The sequence below is a fragment of the Oncorhynchus nerka genome, linkage group LG12 (assembly GCF_034236695.1).
Source record: "Oncorhynchus nerka isolate Pitt River linkage group LG12, Oner_Uvic_2.0, whole genome shotgun sequence".
NCBI lineage: Eukaryota > Metazoa > Chordata > Actinopteri > Salmoniformes > Salmonidae > Oncorhynchus > Oncorhynchus nerka.
The window spans coordinates 32,488,264-32,514,271 of NC_088407.1; the positions used below are offsets into that span (position 1 = coordinate 32,488,264).

General features: G+C 42.4%; 1 protein-coding gene across 2 annotated transcripts in view; it reads left to right on the top strand.

Annotated features, from left to right (window-relative positions):
- LOC135574320 (uncharacterized) overlaps window positions 1-25,058 on the top strand; it is a 28,361-nt gene extending 3,303 nt beyond the window's left edge. The window contains exons 3-7 of one of the 2 annotated variants that reach the window (XM_065025505.1): window positions 92-772; window positions 1,680-1,777; window positions 2,617-2,686; window positions 21,352-21,528; window positions 23,329-25,058. In XM_065025505.1, the coding sequence (XP_064881577.1) occupies window positions 92-772; window positions 1,680-1,777; window positions 2,617-2,686; window positions 21,352-21,528; window positions 23,329-23,465 (1,163 nt within the window). In that variant the 3' untranslated portion in view covers window positions 23,466-25,058. The remainder of the gene's footprint in view (window positions 1-91; window positions 773-1,679; window positions 1,778-2,616; window positions 2,687-21,351; window positions 21,529-23,328) is intronic. The other variant, XM_065025506.1, reaches the window with a different exon arrangement.
- Window positions 25,059-26,008: the final 950 nt, after the last annotated feature.

The following is a 26,008-nucleotide window of genomic DNA, read 5'->3' on the forward strand; positions in this document are numbered from 1 at the left end:
CTAGAAAAGAGATGCGTTAAGCTCCAAGGACATAACCTATGGACTGAGGATTGGCAATTTTGCCTCAGAACCTCCCATTTTGAAAATCCAGCAGGTGAAAGTATTGATAAGTGCCCGTGCAGACCCAACAGCTGCTCCTCAGAATATATCAAGGTTGACGCACTGAGGAAAACTACAGAGACCACGTCTGCACCTGCCTCAGTGACCAATCACAGCTCTGAGAAGCTAAAGATGAGGAATGAGGGATCAGCACCTCTACAGAAGAAAGGCAAGGGGAAATTAGCTGACCTCTTAGCAGACCTATTAGGCATAGGCACAGACCTATTAGGCACATCCGGAGAGCCAGGTACAAAGACAAACAACCTGAATCTTTATGAATCAATGGCTTCTGCTTTGGGACATGAGCTTAGATCCCAACAACCTGTTATCAACTGTGAACTTTTGTGTGATCTGAACTCAGCAAGACAAGGGGACAAAGGGACTATCATTTACGAAAACTGCTTCAAGTGCAAGAAAGGGGAGGAATGCCACTCGCCTCCTTGGGGGACACCAGCATTTCCCCGGAACAGCTTTGTCCTACAGGTTGGTCAAATGCACCACAGTGGTGTATGTTTTGGACAGCCACTACCCTCTGAGCCCTTGAAGAACAGTGTGGACTGTGAAAAGACATCTAATAAAGAGCAGCCTATTGAAGTGCAACTGCTGGACCCTACACTCCAAGATGGAGACCTTCCATGTGTGGAGGTGAAAGATCATTCAGTATCGGTTGAAGGTAAGAGAACGCCCACTACTGATTTATTCTTCTCCTCTCTTCATGGAATGAACTTCATGCTAACAAACAAAGTCAGCCTCTTCCTTCCTGGCTTCCTCCTTCCTTCCTTCCTTCTCATCTGCGCCCCTAAAATTGTTTCTTTAATGTTTTCCTCCCTGTTCTTTTCTTTGACATTAATTTTAAAAATATCCTTTCGTCTTCGTTTCCTCTGTTTTTGGGGGGGACTATTTCTCCTCCCTCTGCAAGCTGGTGATGCCTCTATGTTCTCTCCATGCTGTGTTCATTTTGTGATTGAGCTGCTTTGAAGGTTGGGATAGATGCAGAGAAGCTCAACCAGCTGCTGCAGTATGAAACAAAATGTGACGGGATACAATGGCATTTTACATGACTGTGACGCTACACAAGAAAATTACAAACTGAAATGACAATTGTCATATTTGTTCAGCATGACCCCAGATTGTATAGCATCGCTCTGACAGTTATTTAGACTATGTGGTTTTGTGGAGGTTTCCATTTCTACTGGAAATGACATCAGGGCCACTGTGTTGGCTGCTGTGCTCGTAACAAAGCCATCCCCATGAGTAATACAGCACTTATCCCAACCACACTAGGGAGCTCTAGACAACGTCAACAATGTAATGCTATATCCTGTCCTCTGACATGTTGCGGTCTTGTACAACGATGATTAATCTGTCCCTTGCAATCATCTTCCAAGTCGTTTCCCATCCTTGGATCAAACAGGTTATGTGTGTTTGGGGACCGAGAGACGCCGCTTCGACTGCATTAGTAGACGAAAAGGAGAACATGACATAGGGATCTTATCCTCACCGGCTGTACTGCAGTGTAATAGGAGTCTGTTGTAATTGTTGCACATCTCAATCGCACTTTATTTCCCTCTTTCCACCAGACAAGAAGCAGAAGAGTAAGGAGGAGAGGCACAAAGTCGAGTATGAGATCATGGAGAGCCGGGCGTTGGAGAAGAGTTCAGAGGTGGAGCATCAGGAAGTGGGATTACTCAATCCTCTTAAGATCATCACACTCACCTGTTTCAATTGTATTCTTACTATGGTCCAAACTTATAATTATATACCTGTGAGGCCAATGTCTGTGAAAGAAAGAGGAATACTTTAAAGGGTGTACACTGCAGTATGGAAGTCCTTTATAACAGCAAGATATGACAGGGCTGTTTATACTGCTTTTATAATTGTCCCATACATTTAGTATATGCCATTTCCTTGTGAGACTGGCATTTAACATGAGTGGAACAAACATTGGCAAATGTCAACAATGTTCATTTAATGTCAGCAATGCTCAGACAATAATGCTCTTAAGTAAGTTACAGTTCTTTTTGTGAGGACTGTGGAAGTCAGTGTAACAGTGTTATGGTACTGTAGGGCAGAACAGACAGAACACATTGTGTGAGAGTGTTACCTCAGTCACATCCCATTTTTCAGTCAGACAGAGGGCAATGAGGCTGCACCTTTCCACCATGTTTTCACACCAGAGACTAGCAAAACCTCCGGAACACTTGACTCAGTTGGAAAGGCATGAATAAGCTTCAATAAGAACAAGAGACACTTCAGGCTACATGATTTTTTTCAACTTAAGTAGACTGTCTGTGAGGTTTCAGTACACTCAAATTAGTCAAGTCTAAATCTAACTCGAGTGCCTCCAGTGAACTGTTAAATAGAGATTAGCATTTGTCTGCGGTATAATTTTGTTTTACTCAACATGGACTGAAATCTTTGTAATTAATTCAAGCCTCAGGCTTGACCTTAGTTAGATGTAGCCTAAGCTACCACTTAGAAACCAGCATCTTATTTACTGTGTACTGTGTCTTTCAGCCAGAAGAGAAAAGCAAGTACGAGCTGATGGGCAGTTGTGGACAACAACGGTTCCTTCATGAGACTGAAGGTGAGTGTGTTTTATGTTCCAGTGTAGAGGACTGTGCAGGACTGATTTCTTCATCCCACTCCTGTTATACTGGACCTGCCCACTCTGCAAAAATATCCTAAGAAATAGATTAAATTACCAGCGATTCTCACGTTGCCCATTATATGAGGCTATCAGTATTACTGGGCTATATCTGCTAATATGCTAGACGTAGTTTGAAGAGAGCTGAGTTGGAGAGAGAGCCGACACTTTCTCTTGAGCTGCGTTTTACATATATCCTTTTTTGGAACGGGGCGATATTCAGACGGAGACAAATATGGGTGATCAATATTTATTTCCTGGCAATGTAGTAAACTGTAGCCTAATCATATTTAGGAAGTACATTTCCTTGGAAAGATACCTGTCCAGTGCCTACTCTTATTTAATTTAAGAGTCTATTGACTCACCTGTGCGCACCTGTCAATCTAAGTAACATAATAAAATATTCCCCATCAAAATCTGTCAGTTTAAGATAGAGATATCAGGTTTTTGGCATTGGGCTGCATCTCAATCCACCACATCTGCCTATGTCCTTCCGCATCTGCGGTGGGAGGTGGCCGAGATACAGCTGTCAGACCGGTCTCCTCGCGATAACGTCTGTAGCGTCCAAACGGTTTGGCCTAGACTCTATGGAAAGGGGAGACGGAACATGATGGCGTTCTCCGTTTTGCTGCTCTATGACCCCCACAGAGTGTCACAGGACTCATCTGAAGTCGGTAATGCTGATGTGCCAACTTCTGTCTGTAGGATCTGAAACGTTTGAGCTACAAACTAATATGACTTCACTACGGTATCATTTCAGTTGAGTGTACTAGCACTTCGCCTGTCTACCGGAAGTTGATGCTGTTGCTATGCAACCTCTTGCTAGTTTGTCAGCATAACAAATGACTAGCTAGACATTTTACGATTTATGGTGTGTTCTTGAATTCAATTTGAAGTGCCAAAGTGCGCTCTGGGCGTTCCTAAATCCAGAGCATTGTTAGATTGTACATTCGTAAATTCAGAGTGTTTAGCTTTCAGAGCGCGTCACTGGACGCTCTGGCAGAAGAGTAGGGTTGATCTGTGCGTTCTGACCTCGCAACGGCAGTCAAGCACCCAAGCTAACTGGCTAACGTTATCTAGTTTGCGAGCTATTTCCAGACACAAATGAGAAAACACCTCACTCTGACCATTTTACTTTCCCTAGCAGAGCTGGTTAGGCTGTCTTCATGTTATCCAAAGCATTGGTGACTGTAACTGTGCTGCTGGCAACAATTTAATTACGCTTTTTTTGCTAATGTTTACTGACACCGGCCATATATTCAACGGGTGTTGAGCGTTCATAAATTCATCAGTTATTCTGCACTCTGGCACACTAAGAGGAGAGTGCTCTGAAATCGGAGTAGCTAGACATAATTGACAATGTCCATTGAGAGCGCACAACGACTCTACCGCTTAGGTAAGAACGACATGAATAATCAAGTCAATAAACATTGAATAGTTAGTTAGATTTTAGTTAATATACTGCCTGGCAAGTTCGATGTATTAGTAGCCAACTAACGTGAGGTAACTAGCTAACATACAGGTACATACTGCTGCAATGCTATGCGGTTCATAAGGATAGCATAGCTAACAAATTGTCAGCCAACATAACGTGCAACGTAACTTATTTGCTTTATTACTTTCCTCAAAATTTTCTTAACATTTGCAATGAATTTGTATCCGGTCTCGTCGGACTTCGTCTGCATATTTTCCGCCACTTTCTTCAAATCTGAAAACGTTGTGAAGCCACGGCCATTTTCAGAAGAACTGCATTATGGGCCCTAAAAGCACGGAAATAGTGTCTACTGCTTCTATACTTCATATTTTGACGTGTTTAGTACGACATCCGGGAACTTTTGGCATACTAACTATATCCATACTATGACTAATTATCATACTACAGTTGTGGCCAAAAGTTTTGAGAATGACACAAATATTAATTTTCACAAAGTCTGCTGCCTCAGTTTGTATGATGGCAATTTGCATATACTCCAGAATGTTATGAATAGTGACCAGATGAATTGCAATTAATGGCAAAGTCCCTCTTTGCTATGCAAATAAACTGAATCCCCAAAAAACATTTCCATTGCATTTTAGCCCTGCCACAAAAGGACCAGCTGACATTATGTCAGTGATTCTCTCGTTAACACAGGTGTGAGTGTTGACGAGGACAAGGCTGGAGATCACTCTGTCATGCTGATTGAGTTCGAATAACAGACTGGAAGCTTCAAAATGAGGGTGGTGCTTGGAATCATTGTTCTTCCTCTGTCAAACATGGTTACTGGCAAGGAAACACGTGCCATCATCATTGCTTTGCACAAAAAGGGCTTCACAGGCAACCATTTATCGGATCATCAAGAACTTCAAAGAGAGCGGTTCAACTGTTGTGAAGAAGGTTTCAAGGCGCCCAAGAAAGTCCAGCAAGCGCCAGGACCGTCTCCTAAAGTTGATTCAGCTGCGGGATCGGGGCACCACCAGTACAGAGCTTGCTCAAGAATGGCAGCAGGCAGGTGTGAGTGCATCTGCACGCACAGTGAGGGGTAGACTTTTGGAAGATGGCCTGGTGTCAAGAAGGGCAGCAAAGAAGCCACTTCTCTCTGGGAAAAACATAATGGACAGACTGATATTCTGCAAAAGGTACAGGGATTGGACAGCTGAGGACTGGGGTGAAGTCATTTTCTCTGATGAATCCCCTTTCCGATTGATTGGGGCATCCGGAAAAAAGCTTGCCCGGAGAAGACAAGGTGAGCACTACCATCAGTCCTGTGTCATGCCAACAGTAAAGCATCCTGAGACCATTCATGTGTGGGGTTGTTTCTCAGCCAAGGGAGTGGGCTCACTCACTTTGTGGTGACGAACAATGCCTTTTCCAGCATGATGGAGCACCTTGCTATAAGGCAAAAGTGATAACTAAGTGGCTCTGGGAACAAAACATCCATATTTTGGGTCCATGGCCAGGAAACTCCACCGACCTTAATCCCATTGAGAACTTGTGGTCAATCCTCAAGAGGCAGGTGGACAAACAAAACCCCACAAATTCTGACAAACTGCAAGCACTGATTATGCAAGAATGGGCTGCCATCAGTCAGGATGTGGCCCAGAAGTTAATTGACAGCATGCCAGGGCGGATTGCAGAGGTCTTGAAAAAGAAGGGTCAACACTGGCAAATATTGACTCTTTGCATCAACTTCATGTAATTTGACACTTATGAAATGCTTGTCATTATACTTCAGTATTCCATAGTAACATCTGACAAAAATATCTAAAGACACTGAAGCAGCAAACTTTGTGGAAATTAATATTTGTGTCATTCTCAAAAATGTTGGCTACCACTGTACATACTCAATTTACATCACAAATAGTATGGTTAGTGCAGTTAGTATGAGTCTTCAAACACAGTTTATGTGTCCAAAAGACAAAAATATTTCCAGAGCTTTCTACATCTCCTAAATATAGGACAGACACTTCAAAACTTTATTCCATATTTATGATATTTTTTTTGCCATTATGAATGTGTTATTCAATGCGTTTCTATGGGCTATAGTGGTGATGGCCAAATTAAAATATATATATATATATACCTAAAGGGGTCCTACAATTTCAAATCAAATAGCTAAACGATCCATTGTATGACCACCATAAAACAATTCCATGTTATCGTAGCGCACCCCCCCACACGCATGCCCAACTAGGAGAGGAGAGGTAAGCTACTGAACTTGATGCAGCACGAATGATGAGAGCAAACACTTGCACTTTCTCTTGACCTATGTATTGCATATAGGATGTAGCCCACCTTATAGCAGTGGGACTATTTGCAAGCAGTGACAAATAAATAGGTTATCAATATTTATTGAAAAGGAAAGGGCTAAGTTATGCGCGCATTGCGCCTTTTCATTGATGATAACATTTTTGATTGCAGCTCAAATCACGTTGGTTAAGCGCCCTTCACTTCTTTCCATTACCAATATTTATTCACAGACACTGTGGTAAACAATAGCCTAATCATATTTAAGATAATTTATTTGGAAAGCCCAAATGCCACGTGATTCTCCACCCATTGAATTGGCAGCCTAGGCGTACTCTATTTCATTGAGACCCATGCTCCCGCGTCAAGCACTCGAGCAGTACAGTTATTGACAGCTACGTTCACACAGCACACGCAAGTTGTCCTGAGCTAAAAAAAAGTGCCCGTCAATCTACTTGCAGAGTTTATTTATTTTAGGGAAAGGGATTTTTCAAAAGTTAAGCTTCAATAGTGAACATACTATTAATATGCTGGCTACTGTGGATAGTCCGCAAAAAGAAAGCTACAAAAATACACGTTGGCATTTGTCTTGGCTAGCCTACTGTAGCCAGGTCGATATCTACTGTATTTTGGAACGCAATTGTTTTTAATTAAGGGGGAGAGTCTTATTTTGAGGTATTCCTTTTTAGAAAGAAATATGCACAAAAATGTAATTCTAAAAAATAGAGTAATGACTTACATTGCTAAATTATATTAAACTGATGTTTAATACATATCATAATAACCAAATATAGCCTGTTAACTGTTGAATATAGAGAGAAAGCATGCCAAGCTATAGGCTCTGCATGACCCCAATGCATTTAAAAACTACACCTTGTCCGGGCCAGTAGAAATGTTGTTTGGGCCAGTAGCTTTTTGACCAACGGCTAGCAGATACCATAGACTCCCAGTAATTGTGCTAACTACTTAACTTCATACTGCACACAGAGAAGTAGATAAAGGGTAGATAAATGGTCTTATTGCCAAAATCCCGAAGTATCCCTTGAATGTTGGACCATGTCATAGCCTACAAATAGGACCCATTTGGGACCTGTTTTGCCTGACCAGGTCATGAGATCTGGAAAAACTCCAGGCCCCAGAAAATAAAATACATTTTGACACACCACTTTTGAACCTGTGGTGCCACCTCTGTTGAGACCACACTTGATCTTGCACACCCAACTAGTAGAAGAGAGGCTACTGAACTTGAAGCAGGGATTGCTGAGAGCGTGTGAATAATGCGCCAGAGGTGCTTTCAATACAATCAGTAGGCCTAGGCTAACTCATAGAAAGCAGAACGATGTAGATGTCTGTTTCCAAATAACCTACGAAATAAATAAAACATTTAATCTCAAATTGTCCGCCTGACCGAATGCAGCCCTCTATTCCAGTGTTCTGTCTCACCATAGACAGAAATGAGCACGGAGAGAGCAAAATAATCCAGTCTGTCATTGATGTTACAGTTATTTGTGGTCTTTGTTTTTGTCTGAATGCGCAGTCAATCAAAACAGTTCTCAGTTCTCAGCTGTCTGTCTCAGCTGAATTTCACCTTGCCCTTTCTGACACAACTTCCTGTGCTCTCTCTCCATTAAAGTGGATCATTTTGATGAGTCATCTATCTTGAATCAACATATCCCCTCCATCACCTGTTACTCTGTGTGCCTGACCGTCTGGAATGGCAGACAGACAGCACCCTGGTGGATTTATACAGAAATCAGATGCAAGGGTCAGAGAGGGCAATGGTGAAGTCTCAGAAGCGGGTGACGAGGTACAGACAGGTCTGCGACACCTGGAGTGCTCTGTGAAATTGAGCCAAGCTAATGGACTAGTGCCTGACAGGTAAAACTTCATTTGAAGAGGTGTACACAACTTCTGTAGAACATCTAAGCATGAGAATAGCATGCTATTCACCTGTTATTTGTTTGGGGTGGAGATGTGGTGGAGTTGTGTCTACACTGTATTCTGACTTAATTCCCTCAGAATTCCACACATTTTATACACTTCAGGGTCCTATTGGATCCAGACTTGGTGCATCGGTACCGCTTGCTGTGCAGTAGCAGAGAGAACATTATGACTTGGGTGGCTGGAGTCGACAAACATTTTCTCAGCACCCCACCACTAAACCTCTTCCCTCGGCCACGTTCCTCTGACACCGCCTGGTATAGATGTCCTGGATGGCAGGGAGCGAGCTCGGCCCCAGTTATCTACTGGGCCGTACGCACTAACCTCTGTAGCGCCTTGCAGTCGGATGCCAAGCAGTTGCCATACCAAGCAGTGATGCAGCCAGTTGTCATGACATTGCCCTCTTTGGGTACAGCGAGCACCATCCCCCTCTCTCTGTACCCCCCCTCTCTCTCTCTCTCTCTCGCCTACACCCAGGCTGCTGTTAGGCAGGTCATAAATTCCTGGAGGAGATTCTTCCTCATGGCCAGACAGTATAGAGAGAGAGTGAGTTTTCATAGAGAGAACAAAGGAATTTCTTCCACCTCACAGAACTTGAGAACTGAGCAATATTCATGTTCTGGAGAATGTATAAAACGTCGGTGAAGTAGCCAGCTACGAACTGGTCCGTTTGGTACAATTTTGTGAAACTCATGAGAGACAATACAGCCACATTACCATAACCCTGTTTATACAAGAGTCTCTGTTGTGGGGCTTGCATCTAATTGTTGTATGGGATGAATGAGTAAAGATGAAACTATTTGTGAAATTATGTAATGTGATTTTAGACTGTTTAATGAAGGAAACTCCAATTCCCTTTGGAGTTTAAATAAGTCATGGGCCCGCCCAATGAGTGCAGACATTGATCTGGCGTCATGGGTCCGAATTCTTAACCATACCACGTTTAACTCTGAGACTATCTAACCTACAGAATAAGAACACTTTTTTGATACTAATTAATAGTCTGAAGCTAGGAATTCGGCATCATTGAACGCGAAGACCGACAACCGCCGAAACATCTATTCTATAACAACATTGCTGAATGTTACTCTGAACTATCCATTCTAACCACGGCAGAGAGAGAGAGGGCAGACAAACTCTCCAACAGAAACAAACGTTCAAACAGAGATCACGGCGACACACTGAAATATATATATATATTGATTGCAATTATTCCCGAATGAGTGAGTGTTCATGTGCAAAGGATTAGCATTTCAATTGTTATAATTATCACTCTGTAGTGACTTTTATCTCAGTCGACCCCCACTTCCCTTTTGTTCACCAAGCCGCGATACCGGTTTATCCCACTAGGGAAACTCTGCTATCATTTCCTTGTAACTACATCTACTCTTTGTTTGTGTGCATTTCTGTGATTATTTAGTTAGTAAATAAATGATTTAAGACAATTGATGTATGGATGACTCATAGTGAAAACTGGGTTCGTGGAGGTAACCAACAATTTACGATGTTTGGAATGAGACTAACGTGAGGTAAAGAATAATTGATTAATCGGAAGACAAATTAATCCGATTTTAAAATATCTGAAAGCTATATTAGGAAAATTATAACTTTGTAATCTGAATATTTTCCTTGGTGCCCCAACTTCCTAGTTAATTACAGTTGCATGATTAAGTTAGTTTAATCACCTAATTATAATTACAGAGACTTTTTGATAAAAATAAGTCTTCAGTTTAATGATGCCAAAGACACGACACAGTCTAGAAGCTCTCAATGGTGCAGCTGTAGAACTTTCTGAGGATCATCTGGCAATGGCAAATCTTTTCAAATCAAATGTTATTTATCACATGTGCCGAATACAAATAGTGTAGACCTTACCGTGAAAGGCTTACTTACAAGCCCTTAACCAACAATGCAGTTCAAGAAAAATAGCTATTATTTACTAAATTAACTCAAGTTAAATAATAAAATCAAATAAAAAAGTAACACAAGAAAATTACATAACAATAACGAGGCTATATACAGGGGTTACCGGTACCAATGTGCGGCGGTACAGGTTAGTCGAGGTAATTTGTAAAGTGACTATGCATAGATAATAAACAACGAATAGCAGCAGTGTAAAAACAAAGAGGTGGTGTCAATGTAAATAGTATGGTTGGCCATTTGATTAATTGTTCAGCAGTCTTATGGCTTGGGGGTAGAAGCTGTTAAGGAGCCTTTTGGTCCTAGACTTGGTGCTCCGGTACCTTGTTGTTGTGCGGTAGCAGAGAGAACAGTCTATGACTTGGGTGACTGGAGTCTTTGACCATTTTTTTGGGCCTTCCTCTGACACCGCCTAGTATATTGGACCTGGATGTCAGGAAGCTTGGCCCCAGGGATATACTGGGCCATACACACTACCCTCTGTAGCGCCTTGCGATCAGATACCGAGCAGTTGCCACACCAGGCGGTGATGCTCTTGATGGTGCAGCTGTAGAACTTTTTGAGGATCTGGGGACCCATGCCAAAACTTTTCAGTCTCCTGAAGGGGAAAAGGTGTTGTTGTGCCCATTTCACAACTGTCTTGGTGTGTTTGGACCACGATAGTTCCTTAGTGATGTGGTCACCAAGGAACTTGAAACTCTCTTTAGCTTGCCTGGTAGGCTCGCGTCACTGGACAGCTCGCAGCTGGGTTTCCCTTTGTAATCACCTTTTCCACAGTGAAGTTTATGAAATGCTGACCATATAACTTTCAAGAATGACATTTGGAGACCCAAGTAATAGGCTTCTGTAGCCATGCTCAAATGACAGTAGAGCGCCAAACCTACCGAGTTGATTTAGGATTTCTAGAATATTTTAATTATATGCCCTGACTTTTAACTGTATTTTTTTTACAAAATGTGTTTTGTGTTAAATTAGCCACTATCAGTAGCCAATGTTAGTTATACACCCACATACATTTATAGCTGTCACTTTAGTGGTACTTTCCATACATTTTGCATCATTGCATTACATAGTTAGTTTACCTTTCTTTCCTCTGTCACGTTCGTGTGGATGTTCCTGAGGACCGCTAGCAATAGTGGATGAAATTAGGCTAACGTATTACAATTTGGCAAATCATTTAGGATGTAGCCAATTTGAATCAATATGGAACGTAGACCATTTGTAGCCATTTTAAACCTGGAGCCTGGCGCATGGTTCACGACGACTGGACTGTTGTCATCACAGTTCCATGATTAGTGAGGATAATTAGGGTTGGTTTATAGCACTACTGCTCATCCCCTATTGTACACTTTTCTCACCTTCCAATATTTAATTGATTGAACAATTACATTTGACAACTTTCAGGATGAATCCAACCACTATTTAGTTATTCACCAATATATTTTGTGCATTAGTCTGGAGAGAAAATTCAGATAGACTTAGAATGAAAAGGTACACCAAATTTGAAGGGATGGCTTTAGAAAATGTACAGAAACCCTATTGAATTAAAACTCTGTTGGCCAGCAAGTGGAAGGGTTTTCAGAGGTTGAATTAAATGTATTCAGTGCACGCAAAGAGAACTACGCTGAGAAGGAAAGGCATGCGTAAGAAAGGAGTACATTCCCTCTATCTGAATCGGACCCCTAGAGTGCCTTACCTAGCATCTGTAAATGGCATTACAGAATGGACTATAATAGGTGAATGCACAGTAGTGCCTGTGTCAGGCTAGCTTTATGCGTTGAAGTATTGTACAGTACAGTGAGTCAGAACTTGTTTTGTTAACACACTGTACACTTCTCAGGCCTCTGTCTGCTTCCATGTCTGAGTGGCTCACCTCACCTGTGCCTTTGAAAATTGCTGAGCGATTCACTCTGGCTTTGTATTTATGTAACTCAGTAACTCATGTTGCATAATGAGCGCACATTCTTGTGCTACAGCTGTGAGAAGAACACGCACACATGCGTACACAGGGGAGCACCGGTCACTTCCTGATACGTCACCGTAGTCCTTTACACACCTGTTCTAGAACTATCCTTACCGCTGGTCACACATTGGCACCACATCCATCACTCACTCCACCGCTCATTTGCCTGCCGCACCTGGCTTTAGTTCCCACGCCACCTTCCCACCCTCCTCCTGTTGAAGCCATAACATTATTAATTAGTGCAAGAACTCCCTCTAGAACTCAGAACCCTCTTTAGGACAGGTCTTTGGTCATGACCACTGGGGACAGTGTTGTTAACCTTACGAAGGCATTAGCTGTCTAGCGACTGTACGGTTTTATGCCCAACAGCCTGTGCTGCACAATTCCTTGAGCTTCTCAAAACTGGCCACCTTTAGCTCCTTATTAAAAACAACCGTTCTTCTTAAAATTCACAGAACGTCTGTGACAACATAATCTTTCACATGGGCTCAATGAAACAAATCCTCACTGCCAGTGTCCCCAAACAAAAAGATAGCATAGAAGCACAGAGCCCCTGCTTACTGCATCGGCACCGACCATTGGCACTTTGTTCTAAAAGCTGGAGCAGTCGACTGTGCTGAGCTCCCGTCGCTAACCTTCGCCAGGGGTTACCTCCGTGACATCCACTTTCAAAGAGAATCCACAGAGCGGTGCTGCTTCACAAAGAGCCATCTGCCAAAATGACCTCCCCCATGCTGGGCTAACTCTGTGTGAACGCTGTCTAAAGGGCCCCTGCACTAAGCTGTGGGCATGCCCACTGTTGTAATGGGCAGCCATTATGGCCTGTTGTGATTGTGAGGGCCGGTTAATGTGATCAATTAGGCATCAGACCTCACAGATGATGCCAAAGGACAGACCCGCAGAGACTCTGGCAGTCTCTAATGGCTTCACAATGACTGTGGAGAAATATTGCCCTGTAACTGTTGGTGTGCAGCTGATTAGGGGGTCCATGTTGCCATTTTGAAGGATTTAAATGGAATGAAGGAAAGGAATCACTGTAGAAGTATCTTTGTCTGAGCCAGAATAGCCCACAGGGCAGGAGCCTATTTACTGTTTCTGTAGCGTGAGGCAGCTTGATGTACAGGTACAGCCTGTGCATAGGAATCTAGTACTCTAACAGAATTGTATTTACTGTATTATTTCTCCGCACTATTTTCCTGCATAAAACAGTCAATTCATTGCACTGTCATTGCATAAAAATGACCCATCACCGCAGTACAAGAAGATGGCTCGCAATTTCAACCAATCGCTGCACATTTACCTCATAATGGTAAAATCAAGCAAGCCACACGTCAACAAACGTTTTCTCTCGTCAACGCATTGGATAAAAATCATTGCATATTCCCATGCAAAATGTCAGAAATGCAGCAGCAAAATCAAGCATTTTTGCCCGCAAATATATATTTAAAAAATCGTCCAAATCCTGGAGGGACTGGCATTAAGAATAATATAAAACCAGTCTGCACACCACCAAGGTGAATTGGTTCATCTTGACTCTTGGTTGACAGTGTTGGGGGGATGGGTAATGTATTGATGCTCGAGTGCCAAATCAGCACAAATGGACACGAAAAGGTCTAAGCCATCAGGTGCCCAGTTTAGGAAAAAGAGGAAAGAAGAAGAGGAGAAACGTACAAAAGATAAAGGTTTGCAGCTATGTCATCTCTTTATGAGTATAATATTATGCATGTAATAGGCTAGTATAACACTTATGTTTGTTAGCCTATGTTGCTAAGGCGACAATATTCAGTTTTCTGTCCAACTAGCTTACATAACATTGGATATAATTTCACACAGTTTCATCATGATTATGTGTGTAGCCTGCAGAAGAACGATTACAACCTAACTAGACCATTATTGATTTGGTTAACTTTCATTGAGGTGACATCATAAAGGTTTTCTGTGATTGTATTGACTAGGTCCTGAGCTCAGTAAGGGGAAATTCCAATGTAGGCTAACTTAAAATACGTCTATATTATGCTGATATTTTCTATCTTTTGTGATATATTGAGCCTTACCACTGTCTTTCCTCTTTTTCCAGTCTTATGCCTAGAATTAGCCAAGGAGGTTGTATGGTTCATTTAGTTCCTATTCTGAAAGTTTGATCAATTGTGCATAATGACATGTATATTTAATTGTGCAACAAATGTATTTAGGGTGTCAGACTCATATACTGTATTTCAATGCAAATTCAGAGGCACTTCTGAAATATTTTGGAGCACCCTCTGGCACTGGCCAGGATGAGGAGGCATCTACCTCCTCAGCCACACAGGCCTCTTCAGAAATGATCTCGGAGCCTCAAGATGAGGAGCCATCCAGCTCCTCAGCCACACAGGTGTCTTCACAAATGTTGTCTGAGACTGAGACTGAGGATAAAGACCCATTTGCTTCCACTTCTCCCCAACAGGATTCTGCAGGATTCTATAGGTGTGTGTGTGGGTACACGTACATCCCTGCATAACATAAACAAAATAAATGATTTCCCTTTGCCAAGTTTTAAGTTTCCATCTTGTAGGTAACAATGATGCTTTTATTATTACTGGGTGTGTATGTGGGATGTTCCACCACTATAAATTCTGTGAATAACGTGTGTAAACTAATGCCCATTGGAAATGCCTGTAGCAGCATCCCCACAAAATCCTGTCTACAGACCCTGCTGCTGAGGATGAACCACTGTCTATAGACCCTGCTGCTGAGGATGAACCACTGTCTACAGACCCTGCTGCTGAGGATGAACCACTGTCTACAGACCCTGCTACTGAGGATGAACCACTGTCTACAGACCCTGCTACTGAGGATGAACCACTGTCTACAGACCCTGCTGCTGAGGATGAACCACTGTCTACAGACCCTGCTGCTGAGGATGAACCACTGTCTACAGACCCTGCTACTGAGGATGAACCACTGTCCAGACCCTGCTGCTGAGGATGAACCACTACAGACCCTGCTGCTGAGGATGAACCTATAGACCCTGCTGCTGAGGATGAACCACTGACAGACCCTGCTGCTGAGGATGAACCACTGTCTACAGACCCTGCTGCTGAGGATGAACCACTGTCTACAGACCCTGCTACTGAGGATGAACCACTGTCTACAGACCCTGCTGCTGAGGATGAACCACTGTCTATAGACCCTGCTGCTGAGGATGAACCACTGTCTACAGACCCTGCTGCTGAGGATGAACCACTGTCTACAGACCCTGCTGCTGAGGATGAACCACTGTCTACAGACCCTGCTGACCGAGGATGAACCACTGTCTACAGGCCCTGCTGACCGAGGATGAACCACTGTCTACAGGCCCTGCTGCTGAGGATGAACCACTGTCTACAGACCCTGCTACTGAGGATGAACCACTGTCTACAGACCCTGCTGTTGAGGATGAACCACTGTCTACAGGCCCTGCTGCTGAGGATGAACCACTGTCTACAGGCCCTGCTGCTGAGGATGAACCACTGTCTACAGACCCTGCTGCTGAGGATGAACCACTGTCTACAGGCCCTGCTGCTGAGGATGAACCACTGTCTACAGACCCTGCTGCTGAGGATGAACCACTGTCTACAGACCCTGCTGACTGAGGATGAACCACTGTCTACAGACCCTGCTGCTGAGGATGAACCACTGTCTACAGACCCTGCTACTGAGGATGAACCACTGTCTACAGACCCTGCTACTGAGGATGAACCACTGTCTACAGACCCTGCTGTTGAGGATGAACCACTGTCTACAGGCCCTGCTGCTGAGGATGAACCACTGTCTACAGACCCTGCTGACTGAGGATGAACCACTGTCTACAGGCCCTGCTGCTGAGGATGAACCACTGTCTACAGACCCTGCTACTGAGGATGAACCACTGTCTACAGACCCTGCTTACCGAGGATGAACCACTGTCTACAGACCCTGCTACTGAGGATGAACCACTGTCTACAGACCCTGCTACTGAGGATGAACCACTGTCTACAGACCCTGCTACTGAGGATGAACCACTGTCTACAGACCCTGCTACTGAGGATGAACCACTGTCTACAGACCCTGCTGCTGAGGATGAACCACTGTCTACAGACCCTGCTACTGAGGATGAACCACTGTCTACAGACCCTGCTACTGAGGATGAACCACTGTCTACAGACTGAGGATGAACCACTGTCTACAGACCCTGCTGCTGAGGATGAACCACTGTCTACAGACCCTGCTGCTGAGGATGAAACCACTGTCTACAGACCCTGCTGCTGAGGATGAACCACTGTCTACAGACCCTGCTACTGAGGGATGAACCACTGTCTACAGACCCTGCTGCTGAGGATGAACCACTGTCTACAGACCCTGCTGCTGAGGATGAACCACTGTCTACAGACCCTGCTACTGAGGATGAACCACTGTCTACAGACCCTGCTACTGAGGATGAACCACTGTCTACAGACCCTGCTGCTGAGGATGAACCACTGTCTACAGACCCTGCTACTGAGGATGAACCACTGTCTACAGACCCTGCTACTGAGGATGAACCACTGTCTACAGACCCTGCTGCTGAGGATGAACCACTGTCTACAGACCCTGCTGCTGAGGATGAACCACTGTCTACAGACCCTGCTACTGAGGATGAACCACTGTCTACAGACCCTGCTACTGAGGATGAACCACTGTCTACAGACCCTGCTGCTGAGGATGAACCACTGTCTACAGACCCTGCTACTGAGGATGAACCACTGTCTACAGACCCTGCTACTGAGGATGAACCACTGTCTACAGACCCTACTGATTGGCCTTCAGTTCTCACTGACAGAATTCGGACACAACTAGTTTGCAGAGGACCAAGTGAGGTACCACCTAACTTTGTTTTCCCTAGGAATGAGAGTGATAGAATAAGTTGCACCAGTATTTCAGGAAGACTTTGGTGAGTGTTGAAAAAATCCCTAGAAGTTGGTTGGTGTATTCTGAAAGAAACAACAGCCTCTTCTGCTTCTACTGCAAACTCTTTTCTAGGAAGAAAATGTATTTGGAAACATGCAAGTTCTTTGCTGACTTCACACGACAGCAGTCCAAAACATGGAAAGAACTGACAATGAGGATCAAAAAAGGGGAAACAATTGATAAACACGAGATGGCACTTATGGAGGCTGAGAGGATGAGATGGAGAGAGGTCTTGACACATTTGACTGCTATTGTGCAGTCTCTGGCAATTAGAAATCTGGCACTAAGGGGACACACAGAAACACTGTACTCTCCATCAAATGGAAATATCCTCAAAGAGGTTGAACTGATGGCACAATTTGATCCAGTCATGAAAGAGAACCTTAACCGTGTCCAAAAAGGGACTTCCAGTCACACCACCTTGGCCACCAAATACAGAATGAATTCATTGATTTGTTGAGCAGCATTTCAATAATGGTGAGTGACATCAAGCTGGCAAAATTCTTCTCTATCATTCTAGATTGCACCTCAGATGTCAGCCACACTGAACAGTTGTCAGTTGTGATTAGAATTGTGTCCCTGAAGGAGGAGCCCCAGATAAAGGAACGTTTTATGGGAGTTTTGGAGGCAGAGGAGTCCACGGGTCAACATTTGGCATCCCTGATTCTCAAAAGATGAGCTAAAAATTCATTTTGAGGACTGCAGAGGACAGTCTTATGATAATGGGGCCAACGTGAAAGGCAAAAACAAAGGTGCCCAAGCCAGACTCCTGGAAATGAATCCAAGAGCTCTATTTGTGCCATGTGGAGCTCACACATTGAACCTGGTTGTGGCTGATGCTGCTAAAAGTTCTGTCGATGCCACAGGTTACTTTGGCATCTTACACAAACTGTACACCTTGTTCTCAGCCTCCACACAGCGATGGGCCATCCTGAAAAAAACCATGTGGACATCACTTTGAAGATGTGGACTGAGACAAGGCGGGAGAGTAAAGTTTAGAGTGTTGAGCCACTGCGCTATCAGGCAGCAGCGGTGAGAGAGGCACTGATTGAGGTGAGGGATCAAACCAAAGATCCTGGGATAAAGATTGAGGCCCAGTCCTTGTCAGAGGAGGTGGGATTATACTGCTTCAGCATCTATATAGTGGTGTGGTATGACATCTTGAGCCGGATCCAACATGTGAGCAAGCTGATGCCGTCTCCCAGTGTGCATGTGGATGTTGCAGTCAAGGTCTCAGCAACTGAGAGGTCTCAGCAACTACAGGTCAACAGTCTTTATGACTGCACAAACGTCAGCCAAGGATATTTGCGAGGGAATGAATGTAGAGGCCGTTCTACAACAAAAAAGTCTGCGGTCCACAGAGAGGCACATATCATACGAATCATTTGATGAGCCTTTGAATGATGCCCTGAAGAATCTGGGGGTGACATTTTGCAAATTTGTTGTTGATGCTGCAACCTCAACCTGCAACCTTGGAAAATGTGGGAGAGAAGTTTGGAGTGCTGTCAACCTTCCAAAGTCTCTCAAATGAGGAGCTGACAGAACAGTGTGAGGCCCTTAGTATGACACTGCACTACAAAGAACACTCAGAATTGGATGGCAGAGAGCTTGCACAGGAATTGAAGATCTTCCTGACTTGCCAGATGGCAGTTGTGCAATTTAGTTTGTGTTTCAGGTTCTCTTCTTTATATGTGTGTTATTATAGTTGTGTATTTGTGTGATATAGGATTTGTGCAATTGAGTTTTATTTGTGTTTTTGTTAGCAATAAGGTAATAGTGTAATAATTTGATTCTCTTTTTTTATTTGTATTTATATACTACAATTTGTTTCTATTTGTCTTTGTCATTTATTTGTGTATATATTTATTTATATCGTTTTAAATGTTATGATTAATTTATTTGTGTTGTTCCAAATGTCTGAATAAAAGGTTTTGTCCTAGTTGTATCTGTGAAACGTGTTTTTAGATCCCGTTGGAAGCTAGCTAGGAAAAAGTGATGTCTCACCTCCCATGGTCTGTTTAGAGCTGTCTGTGTAGAGATACAAGTATATCTGTTTTCATATCCTACTGTTTTCACACAACTGTTTTATATATACAGGGCCTTTAATGCAGTGTTTGTTCTTCCATAAAATGGCCCCTGGCTTTTGAGAGTAGCTAGATACACTGACCTAAAAAGATGAATTTGATGTGTGGATTTAATCATGTTTACTAAAGAAGAGCGGCTTCAAGTGTTTTGCACCTTGCCATTGGTGGTAGTAGATAAGTAGGCTAGAATAGCAGATGTAGTCACGATAACAGTAATGATTTACAGTGCCTTCAGAAAGTATTCACACCCCTTTACTTTTCCCACATTTTGTTGTGTTACAACCTGAATTTAAAATGTATTACATTTAGCCTTGTGTCCCAGATCTATACACAATACTCCATAATGTTAAAGTGGAATTTTGTTTGTATTTTTTTTTAAATTACTAAATAAGGTCAGGAATGAAAATGTGCTTAACAAATCGCATATTAAGTTGCATGGACTCATTCCATATTCAATAATAGTGGTTAACATGATTTCTGAATGACTATCCCATCTCTGTACCCCACACATACAATTATCTGTAAGTTCCCTCAATTTGTTGAGTGTTGAATTTCAAGTAGAGATTCAACCACAAAGACCAGGGAGGGTTTTCAATGTCTCACAAAGAAGGGCACCGATTGGTAGATGTGTAAAATAATTTAAAAAACAGATGCTGAATATCCCTTTGAGCATGGTGAATTTATAAATTACACTATGGATGGTGTATCAATACACCCAGTCACTACAAAGATACAGGCGTCCTTCCTAACTCAGTTGCCGGAGAGGAAGGAAACTGCTCAGGGATTTCACAATGAGGCCAAAGGGGATTTCAAAACACATAGAGTTTAATGGTTGTGATATAAGAACACTAAGGATGGATCAACAACATTGTAGTTGCTTCACAATACTAACCTAAATGACATATTGAAAAAAAGTACATAATACAGATATTCCAAAACATCCATCCTGTTTGCAACAAGGCACTAAAGTAAAACTGCAAATATGTGACGAAGAAATACACTTTTTGTCCTGTATACAAAGCGTTATCTTTGGAGAAAACACAACACATCGCTGAGTACCACTCTTAATATTTTCAAACATGGTGGTGGCTGCATCATGTTATGGGTATGCTTGTCATCAGCAAGGACTAGGGTGTTTTTTGGGGGATTAAAAAGAAAAGTGTTGACACTTACTGTAGCTGATAAAAAGCCACTTCTCTGAAATGCACATATTTTAGCTGTGGTCTATACCCTTGTATGAATAAGACATTGAGGTCAATGGCACTCAGCAACACAGCAATGTAGCCCTCTTTACCCTGAATGGCTTTCATCTTTATGACAGGCAAAGCACTTTGGAGACCTCCTCTTATCACTGTGCACATCTGAGAGCTGGTTCAAAGCATGTTGATTGAACATATTGACTCACTGTATTTCTCTCATTTGTGTGTTTGGCAGAAAATACTTTCCTGACAAATGGATATAATAGACTGTATAAACAAATGGATATAATTGGTTGTATAAACATTTTTCACAGCATTTCAACTGTTCATCAATAAACTATGACTCTAGTACTGTGTCGTATTATGTATAGTATGTTCAGTTGCACACATTTGCTAACGCATGTTGTAGCTTGTAGGTCCTATCAAACAGATGGAAGACATAGGCTTACCTGTGCTAATTAGCTGTCTGTGTCTCCGAACACCTGTGTGTAAACGGAAGACGGAAACAACAAACGTGTTGTCGGCTGCAACTGTGTTAAAACCGTAGATATTTTGCATCTGTGAAGTTATTTTGATGTGATATGTTTCTAGAATTATACCGCAATTGAGAATCGATTCACGTTCAGATGGATTATTTGTCTGTTTTGCCTGCCAGAGCCAATTCTCCTCTAAACAGAACATGTAAGGTCCTTGGACTAGAAGGAGTAACGTGAGGCTCCTTTAGTCCATTATTGGGCTAACCTCACCTGTGCCTGCTGATAAACCGGCCTCATTAGGCCACCCAGACTGATTTGTGGTTGAATAACATCCTGGTATTTCTCCATTGGCAGGGGCCATGTTTGTGTTCCCGACAGAAATGGCGGCTCCAGAAAGACCCCGCGGTGATGGAGTGACCTACGTCAATATTCCCATCAGCCCCACGTCCAAGAAACAGCTGAACTACATGGAGCTGGAGCATCAGGAGCAAACTGGGGTCAGGGGGACTGGCCAACACCTCCCAGGACAGAGTAAGGGCCCATTTTCTCAATAACAACCCGTTTTTTTTGTAGGTAATTGGTGGTTTGCTCTTCTGTGGTTCCAATGTCTTTGATCTTGCTACAAATGTTTCTATAGCCAATCGACATGATGTGCCTCTTGAAGTGCAATAGTGTACATGCAGGTACACTATATTCAAAAGTGATGTTGTGGTCAAAGAAAATATAAAGTGGTAAACATGATATTTCTTGTGTGAGCAGAGTAAGGGCCCCACATACTCAAATGTGACCATTTTTAATTAAAGGTCCAATGCAGCCATTCTTTTTCATCTCAATATCAATTTATAGGTACCTTATTGTGAATGGTAAAAAATAAACAAAAATTGCTTCTTAGCAAAGAGCAATTTCTCAAGCAAGAATTTTGCTAGGACTGTCTGGGAGTTATTGGCAGAGAGATTTGGAACTCTCTTTCTTATTGGTCAATTAACGGCCCAGTGTAGTCAACAATTCAGATTTCCCTGTGTTTTATCTAATATTGTACAGCAGCTGATGAAACTAACACTGTAAAAGTGTGAATTTGATCAGTGTTATTTCCTGATAGTTGCTGGTTGAAAATACAATCGACACAGAACATCTAACCAGCGGGTTTGCATGGGTGGGAGTTTTGGATTTCCATGGTGATTTAGTTTAGTTGAAAGTTTTGTGGGGGAAAAGCGGAATTCCCTTACATTGGTGACTTTTAAAAAAATCCAATCAGTTTTCCATGTTGTCATCGCATTGATTTAAAAAAATGTAAGATGTGGAAAGTTTGATTCAACCACTTTAGTCCAGTGGGTCCCCACTCAGACCACTCCCACAGAGTCCAAGTCAAATTCACGCTTGTACCCAGAAATGATTTGATATTGATATAAAAATGGCTGCGTTGGGCCTTTAACTCATTTACTGCCCGAGATGACAACAGGCAGGCTAAAACTCCATCCCCACCAAAACAGGCTGACATTCATTTCAAACAGCTCCTACACTGAAAGTGCATTATCATAATTTTCACAATTTCACAGTATTATTCCAACCTCATACTGTGGAAATATATATACATTTTTGACTGCACTGGGTCCTCCAGATTTCTTGGTTTTTGCTCACAACTAGAATGGCACTAGAGGGACAGAAGGGTGAGGAGCGACAGGGTAGCTTGCGACCACTAGCGTATCGATTCAAATCAGACTCAATAGACTCTTAGTAAATGATACTCCTTCAATTCGATTCCCGCTTAGTCAGAGATAAGAAAATAACCCTTCAACGCTCACGTTGATTGCTCCCCGTCTTGCCGAGCGACACTCAAGCTGCTGTCGTCAGGTGCGGGGATGCGATAGCGCGGTCTAATAACGTGGTTACTCTCCGGGAATATGAGGGACGCTCTTGCTCGCGGCGAGAAAGGTTCATTTCCAAGGTCATCTTGACGGTTTCTGTCATTTGGAGGAGTGTGCCAGTGTAGCCGAGATGGAAGGTCGTAGGGCGTTCAGAATACCGCAGTGAATTCACTTGCTCTAATGGGGTCTGTGTTGTGTGTTTGTTCATTTTTCCACTTCATGAAACTGCCGGGAGAAAGTATAACTGAAGCAATGGTACTTAATGCTTCCTCTGTAGTTCACAGACAGGAAGATATTTCTGTTCTCTCTCATTTGAATGATAATCGTACATAAGTGTGGTCACTGTGTTTTTGAATAAACCTCTCTACCATGTTTATTTTATTTTTATGCATGACACCCTGAAAGAAGGGTCAACAATACTCATTATTACTCATCTCATAGACTGCTGTTTTTTTTCTCTCTACAGGGAAAAGTTCCACTAAATATGCCCAGATTGACATCACTGCTACGGATGCCGCCCACAAAACGGGTACCCAGCATGCCCTGGGGCGAGAGGAGGGTCTTCGCACCCTGGAGCAGAGGAGGAGGGGAGTACCACAGTGACATCACACCTCCAATCTTGACCTCCACAGGGCCTCTGGCCCAGACCAGACTGTTGTATAAATCTCTAGAATTCACCATAAACGTGGATTTCCTTGGGCACCTCCAGCTGCCATGATGTCAAACTCCTCCGAGATCTGCCACATTTGATTTCTCTAACATCAATTGTTGACGTCTTCGGACAGTACTGTCATTCTGCAATCACGAAAGCAACATGAAAACAAACTGTAATTAAAAAGACAAAAGCTGCTGCATGGATTTAAGGGATGTAAAGGGGACATTTCAATCCCTTGTGGAACCAGACATCTCATTAGAAGGCATCACTGTCACTGTCACAGCCCTGGGCAGACTTGGGAGGAGTGGGGGGCTGAAAGTGCCAGTCTTGGAACTGAGTCATTACCCAGGCACAAACCCCCGGAGGAGCAGTGGGTTTTTCACAGCCTCGTCTGTGCCACCCCTAATCTAATACAATACGGTTAGTACCTCGTTTGGGGGAGATGAGGAGGGAGTTGAAAAAAAGCATCACCCTCTAACTCCTCTCTGATTATCGTTTTACTAATTCTATAGTGTTTACTTGTATGAAAGCCTTGATTGAGGCCTTTTGAAAGAGACTAGTTTAGTTTAGCACAGGGCCAGATAGATAATGGATAATCAGTCTATATTTATCCTGTACAGTACATGCAGTCTTACTCATTCAGAATGTCGTAGCTACAGCGACGTTCAACAAACTTTTTGAGAACTTTATGAAGCTAATGCAACAAAGTGGGCATAGACGTTCCGGCTGTGTTTGTATACCAATGAGACCAACGCGATTAAGCCCTCATTATTGGGTTCTGGTGACTCAGCCCAGGCTTGTAATTGTTCCGCGTTGGCTAAATGAACTTTGGTTGGCTTGAGTGTGCCTAATTGCCCGCTGTTGACCACATCCGTAGCGTTCGTTTCTGGGCGCTCTCCATTTGTTTTTCAACTACACGGTTCACATGGCTTCGCTGAGGGACAGACAGACAGAGCTTCAGCAACATACACCCTATAAATAATTAATTGGGTTTTTTTCGGCTTCGCAGAAAGGAAAAATGAAAAACAATATCCCGGAAATGTTTGTCAGAAGCGCCTGTGGCCCCCCATTATGCAAACATATATATCTTTTTTTTTTTTTTAAATAGCTAGATAATTTAAGACAAGAGTTCCTATGTAAAAGTAACCTTATTGGAATAGAAATTTCTTCTTGTCTATATTCCCTACTGTGTGTTGAACGTATGCGTTTGTTTTGCTGATACTTTAGACGGTCATTATTTTATTTGTGATGTTAGTGCGGTTCTCATTATATTAGTACATATATCACTTTTTCATATACGCAAATGTAACCTTGTCTAGAGAGAAATATACTTGTATTAAAACCAATATATATTTCTCCGGTATCTGTAAATACATTTCCCTGTTTCTGTTCTAGATGTCTTGGACTGCCATACATTATATATTTGAAGATAATGTGTATGTACAGATCAATGTTAAGAGTTTTACATACGATGTCTGTATTTTTTCAAAAGCCTTTTATTTGAACATTTTATTTATAACAAATAACAACCATTGCTTTGACATGTTGAGTTCATTTCTTTATGTACTGGTTCACTGATTGGACTATTTTTATCCTCATGTGGCTCATTGAACATAAAGCCAATGGTTACACTGCACTTACAACAACCTTTACAACCAAATGGTTGTTTGTTTTGGTTGGAGTAAAAGAGTCTAGTCCTGTTTGTCATAGGGACCGGATGTTGGAGCTGTCTTAAGGGCAGTAAGTAACAGGAGGCAACAGAATTCGGTGCAAAAAGTGTAAGCAATCCAATGGATATTTACATAGGACTACAAAAATATTTACAAAATAGGCAGATTCTCAAACACTGATTTGAATGAAATAAAAACCTCAAAATCAGGCCTACTCTGCCAAACCAACTATAGCAGGTTGGGGTATACCAGGCCACTCCACATGAAAAAAATATTATAGTATACTATGGCATAAATACTATAGTATTCACTAGTGTTTTTGCAGACTTCACTGTAGTATTCACTGTACTGTTTTTGTGGACTTAAGTCAGCATGATGTAGTATTTACTGTACTATACTGTAGTATTTACAGTTAACTATAGTGTAAAAGAAAATTGTACTATATATACTATATAATTAATGTAGTGTTTTTGCAGATTGTAGTATACTATGGTATTTACTGTAGTGTTTGCTATAGTGGTTTTGTTTTATTATCTTTGACATTGAAGTTGAAGCGTTCTCCTTGAGGAAACCTACTGGATAAATACTAAAAGAGTACATTTTCCATAACTGGTAGGTAGGTAGGACTGGGGTCTGAACAGAGTTCAGGTTTCTCACTTATGGGTGGCACAAATTGGGATATGGGGGAGGGGAATGGGCAGGACATGAACAAATTAAATACTGTCGTATTTACTATAGTAAAAAAAGTATAGTGTTTTTGCAGACTGTCATGTTTTTGCAGACATTACTGTAGTATACACTATAATGTTTTTTGCCGATAA